Source organism: Gadus morhua, chromosome 18 (genome assembly GCF_902167405.1).
Source record: "Gadus morhua chromosome 18, gadMor3.0, whole genome shotgun sequence".
Taxonomy (NCBI): Eukaryota; Metazoa; Chordata; class Actinopteri; order Gadiformes; family Gadidae; genus Gadus; species Gadus morhua.
In genome coordinates, this window is record NC_044065.1 from 17,219,749 (window position 1) to 17,226,262 (window position 6,514).

A 6,514-nucleotide genomic window follows, 5' to 3' on the forward strand; every position below is an offset into this window, starting at 1 on the left:
TGGGTTACAGAGGAACAGAACATTAAACAAACAAATGGAAAGAGAAAGAATTGTGATTGAGAAGAAAATTGATAAAAAAGGAGCTGATCCACAAATTTCCACATTAAACAATATTATAAAAAAATATTGCTGGATATGGTGCTAATTTATACATTTTCAGTAGCATAAGTGATAGACAGCTAATACCTAAAGACTTAACTAACTATAGCATTCAACTACTTTAACACATTAAACAATATTATTAAACCTTAAACCTAATATGGTGTTAATAGATTCATTTTCTGTAGCTTTATTGCAGATGCTAATGCTTTAAGACTAGCCAAACCATAGTATAAAACTTAGGAGACAGCACCATCTCTGGTGAACCATGGCTACTGCAAATCTTGTTCCTGATTGAGCTTGGTTGCCAGCGATATAAAGTATGTAAATATTCTAAATGTTCTAAAATAAAAATCCCTTCTTTCATCCCACAGGTCTCAACGTTGCCACAATGTCTCCGAATTCCCCACGGCAACCAACCGAACCAACCCAGGCCAACGTGCTGCCGCTCATCCTGGTCTCCCCGAGCGCCGACACCACACCCACCTCACCGGGGCTGCCCCCACAAGTTCCCAACCAGACATGTTCTCCGCCCCCTGACACACTGATGTCAAAGGCGCTGGTGGTCTACACCGGCACCCTCCTCCCCGGCCCCCTCCTCCCCGGCCCCCTCCTCCCCGGCCCCCTCCTGCCCCTTCAGACCTCAGACCCCACCCCACCTGCCCAGGGCAGCTCCCCGCTGGGCAGGCAGGAGGAGCCGCAGGAGAAGCCGCAGGAGAAGGAAGTGAAGGATGAGGGGGAGACGATGGTGGAGGAGGAGGGGAAGGGAAGCAAGAGGAGCAGGAACAAGTTGCAGCTCCACTGTCCGTTGTGCAAAGTGACGGTGAACTCCAACTCCCAGCTCGAGGCGCACTGCCTAGGTACGTAGAGCCCATCCGCAGGGGTGCATAGCTCCATCGCAGCAGTACAAAGCCTGGATGTAGTGGTTCCATAGCCCCACTACTGTGGTATGCAGCACCACTGCAGTGGTAGCTACTAGCCCTACGCTAGCCACGTAGCCGACCTGCAGTGATACCTTATCGAAGCTATAGCTAGTCCCACTGCATTGTTTTCATAGTGGTTCTATAGTATCACTGGCTACATCCCCCTACAGCAGGACCTAGCCCCACTGTAGGGATTCCTTAGCCAAGTGCAGCAGTTATTAGGCCCATAACACCCTCAAATAATGTCATGTGGTTGCTTTTGTTCAATTCTGTAGTTTTCTTAATCAAAAATTGAAATTGAAAATGTTAAACCCACCCTTTCTTGTCATTGGTGGGAAAAGGCTCTAGGCACAAACAGATGCTGGACGGTCAGAGTGGTGGCGGCACCCAATTGCAACGCAGGGTCAAGGTGACATCATCGGCTCGCCCGGCCAGCCGTCCAAAGTCTTGGGCAGGCTTTAAGACCAGAGCTGGCCCGGTTCCAACCGGTCAGCCCTTCCACTGTGAACTGTGCCAGCTGTCCGTCAACTCTGAGTCACAACTTAAGCAGGTACGAGAGGCGGGACATCTTCTCATCTCCCTTTCCCATTAACAGTGTTTGGTTACTCTGTAGTTTCAAGCTATTCTCATTGTGCAGACTAACGATCTGTTAAATAACTAAATGCTCATGATTAGTTTGAGGCTTGTTAACCAATCCGAGTGTCCGTTGGTCTCTGCTGTCTCCTCCAGCACATGAGTAGTCGGAGACACAAGGAGCGTGTGAGTGGGAAGCCGTCCAAGCCCAAGTTCACTCCGTACGCTAAGGTCCAGCCAAGCACGCTGCTGGCGGTGAGCATTCATAGACCTTGGACATATGAGCTGTGGGGGAAAGTCATTCCAGGTTGAGGGCAGATGGCATCTCTCCAGCCAGATAACTAAGGCTGGGGCCTCAGGCTGCTAATATTCACTTTACAAATGACTTATCAGGGTCTTAGACAGGGCAGACATGAAGCAAAGTACGCAGACGATGCCACAACGCACTTGTCAGTGACTACTAATAATGACCCGTCTGTCGCTTTGAATAGACAACACTGTGAATGTCGGTTACCATTAGTCATGACATATCTGTAATTCACTCTGAACGAAAAGAGCCCAACTAGAGTCTAGCGTTGAAATACAGGACGTTCTTAAACATGTCAAAGACAAAGTCTATTTTAGGTACACATATTATGTTACAGTCAAATTAAAAACTCGATTTCTGCCTTAATATGGTCGACATTTAGCAGGTGGAAGAAAAAAAAAACAGCCGCTGGGTGCCACATTAGACAATCGTCTGTCATGGAGTAATCGTATTGTTAATGTAACTCAGAACATGGGGAGGGTACCGTGGATGAGCAGGAGATAGGCTAAGCCCTTATCAGCCTCTACAGGGTATCCAGGCACTTGTGCTACCCCATCTCGTCTACCGTCCTGTGGTAAAGTGCAGCCATGAAAGACTTTGTAAAACTAGAACTAGCTCTAAATACAGTGGCACAGATTCGCCCTTCAGTGCAGACGCAGAGCCACTATTCGATATGCATACCAGGGGAAATCAAATCAACATATATATAAGTTGAGCCTAGTTGATGAAAGCAGCGTTGTATGTTTTCTGTCTTTCTGTATAGGTCTGCTTTAGAGAAAGCCAGGCTAAACTCTAATCCTAAGGTTGTGACCTATTTGTTTCCCCATGCAGACTAAACTGGCCCTGCAGAAACATCTGTCCAAGGCCCTGCCTCCGGGCTTCCTGCACAACCCCTTTAACCCCGCCGCTCTCTGCACGCTAGCCTCGGGGCCGCTGGCCCTGAGGGGCCCACACGGCCCCACAGCCTTCTTCCAGGGGCCTCTGATCAGCCCCACACTCTTCAGGCCTGCCCCCGGACCCCTGCGAGCCACGCACGCACCCATAATCTTCTCTCCATACTAGCCGTCCGGCCACAACCTGCTAACTTTAAACCATACCCAGCCCAGTCATGGATACGCTTCCATACTAGAACTACAGGCCAGGAGCTAATCAAGCGATGCTTACCCATGACTTTGCTAGCACAACAGCTCCAGCTAGATCAAGCTATACCTAGCCTAGGCTGGCATAAAGGTGATAGCAAGTTGCTATCAAGCTATACCTGGCCTAGCCGAGGCTACCATAACAGGCTTATCAAGCTCGAACTAGCCTACGCTGGGCTAGCATTACAGCATAGCCAGTTGCTAATCATGCCAGTATAACATAACTGGGTTGGCATAGCAGTGTAGCCCTGACGACAGTAGATTGATGTCCCGTTTGGCAGGTTTCACGTCATGACTAAAGTATGCAAACTCCTTGAGCTACGGGGATTTAGATGTGAGACGCTGAGTGACCGTGGCGTCCCACCGAACATCGAAGATCCCCTTCTCTGATCAGCTGTTCTCCTGAGGTTCCTCTCAAAGCCATGATGACAAGACAGATTTATGTTTGTTAATAAGACCTTGCTAGTTTAAATATAGATTGTCTGTGTTCATTATACACGTCAACGTTGCCATTTATATCCTTATGAAGATTTCTCAAGTGTGCTCCAAGGGAACAAGTACAATCTTTTCATTTTGTGTTCTTCAGTTTTGTTTACATTGCACAACTCATTTCTGAAAAAAAATCCTTAAGATGATACATAACCTTTGAAAGACTGAATCTGCCTATAAGACATTTGGCTTATTTTGTGTGTGTCTCTCTCTCCCTGTAAGTCTCTCTGGGGAACATAGTGGCAGTCTGTCATAACCCTTCAACGCAATGCCAAGTGCAGACTTCAAGCACACACTTTAATCCCAGGTTTTGGATTTGCAATGCTTTGAGCTGCATGTCCTTAAGGAGCAGGTGGGGGCTACGGGCATCTTGACCACGGAGGCCTACAGTAGACTGCAGACATCTGGTCGGCATTGGGGAGTGAACCTGGAACTTTATGGCTGTGTTGTAGGGATCCACTCTGGCCAAGAGAGTGTGTGTTTCTTTGACTTATTATATCATGGTACAGCTGTGTTTTTTAACCTAATTTATGTATTATATATGAGGTTAAAAAAAGATGATGGACAGATCAAATCTGAATATTTTATCCTTGTTTGCTGCTAATACACAACTAATTCAATTCACTAATAACTTTATTGCAGACCCAGCGGAGCCATAATTTACAGCTACAGACAAACCTTAAAATGTACTAGTTTCCCATCTAAAAAAGACACATAATGCAGAGCAAAGCCAGTGCCTCTGATGTGATTCTAGCTACCAGGTTTGTTAGAACTACTACGGCAGAATTCCCAGACAAAATCAGGCGACAAATACATGTATGCATTCGATATCTTATGACCTGTCTAGGCAAGACGGTACACCAACAAAGACAAACATATGGCTAGCACTGTTATGGCTTGATGCAGCAACAACTGCATTGCGTCGTCATCGTTATATGCGGGGCCACCCTGTGTATTTGCATGCAGATTTTCCTCCAGCTGACCCACAAGAAAGCAGTTTACTGTTGTGTAGAAGGCTTTAAACTATGAACAATTCAAATTAGCACAACACGTAAACTTTCAAATCAACAAGTTGGACTTTGCATAGCCTATAATCATCAGTGAGGTCATTGATGATACAGTGGCTGGCCTTTTACCTCTTTACATTTGTTGAGTGCATTACCAGACAAGAATAAGGACATTTAGATTCCTGGCGTCTTTTGGATTCAACAATCTTATCGTTGCTTTTTATTGCATTATATTTTGAGTTATGCATATTGCATTACATTTTATACCATCATCAACCCCATGCTGGCAGCATATTTGCAAAAAGTGTGGCAGGCCAGCCCCCTTAATATCAACAGGTTATCTGCATGCATGAGATGGTTACTGTATTACCAACCATACAGCCTTTCATCTGTACTTACAGGTCACTCGTGTACAGGTGGAATAAAACAGGTGATAACGCTCCACTCTGTCTGATCCCGTTGCTAAAACAAAAAAGGAGCAGACACAGTGGTACCCATGTAGACTGCACTGTTTGTGGTGCAAACCTGAACACCAATTTCCGGATGGTATACTTACACCTCTAAGATTTTAGTGAATCCTTTTCATGAATAACTCTCCAGATTAGATGCATTCAGGCAAAGGTGGTCTCAATATACGTGTTAGGTTTAGGGTTAGATACATAGATCCATTTAGGCGGTTGTATTTAGCTTATATTTACTTGAGGAAGAATATACAGATATTTGCCATGTTTGCTTTTAAAGCAAAATTGGTAATCACTGGTGAGAATACAAAACTATATCTTCTCAGCAGGATTCTCAGTGACACCATTATTTAAAATTTAGTTTTTCTCCCTACAGATATTTTACCGGCCGACTACGCTCAAGGCATGCCTTGCTCTCTATATACATGATAGTATTTTACATTACATACATTTGGTGGGTACCAGTATATGCCCCGTAATCAAAGTCTCAAATTTTCATCCGGTTCTAATTTAGTGGGACGAAGCCAGTGGTTTAAGATGAACTTGAAAGCATGAAGGTTTTCTCCTCAGACCAGTCTCTCATCTAAGGGGGTTCTATCCACTATACAATACAATGTCATTTCCGTTTAAAGGGTTTCATCATTTTAATGAGGTTAAGGGGCGACACCTCTTTGGCAGACACCGCCACCACCATTTAAGAGCTTAGTTTTTTTATATATGGCATCCAGAAAAGATTCAGAAGTAGTTTCTTTGAAGTAGTTCCCCAAACAATAAATAACATGCTTGTCCTTCTCTTAACTGATGGTGGCAGTGTTGAGCGGTGAAGAAGAGCTGCTCCGGAAGATGAAAAACGTCCTAAAACCTCATTAACCTTTTCATGTTGGATAATTATCGGGGGCCCAATGCAAGATATTTTCGTGGTGCCCTCAATCCCTAGTGACGAGGCTGGCTACACTAGGTAGTTCTCGAAGGCTTAATGACTGAATAGGATATATATATAAATGAATGACTTTCAATAAATTAACACCCTGTGTAGCTTTAAATCAATACTCATTATGTAAAGAAACACATCTCTCTTCCACCAGATTGTGCCAAACCATCTCAAGCAATATGTCTTTGAAGTTGTATGAAGTATTACCTATAAACACATGCATTGCATAATTTATTGTACATCCATTCATTGCAATAATGTAAATTATTATTCATTAAGAGAAAAATGTCTATAAATTGTTGTATATTACTCTATAAATTATACATTTTTTTCATATAACAGTGTTTGATTCTTATTAAGTAAATAGGCCAAGGGGCCAACCCCTCAAAACACATGAGAGAGAACAATTTCAAACTGTTGATTCATGCTTATTTTTTATGCTGTTCATTTTCCTGAGTCATAAATGGAAATAAACTGCCCATTAAATCAGAAAGTATCACTGAGCCGTGGTCGAATTTAAAAAAGGCTTCACAAAACATTGGCAATACAAAATCAAATTGCACAAGTTCAATAAATATGAGGCCA

General features: G+C 43.9%; 1 protein-coding gene across 1 annotated transcript in view; it reads left to right on the forward strand.

The window, feature by feature from the left end:
- The window catches only part of LOC115531614 (zinc finger protein 385D), a 56,738-nt gene extending 50,320 nt beyond the window's left edge, over positions 1-6,418 (forward strand). Inside the window, exons 7-10 of the mRNA XM_030340969.1 lie at positions 474-959; positions 1,364-1,572; positions 1,752-1,850; positions 2,734-6,418. Coding sequence (XP_030196829.1) covers positions 474-959; positions 1,364-1,572; positions 1,752-1,850; positions 2,734-2,964 — 1,025 coding nt within the window. The 3' untranslated portion in view covers positions 2,965-6,418. The remainder of the gene's footprint in view (positions 1-473; positions 960-1,363; positions 1,573-1,751; positions 1,851-2,733) is intronic.
- Positions 6,419-6,514: the final 96 nt, after the last annotated feature.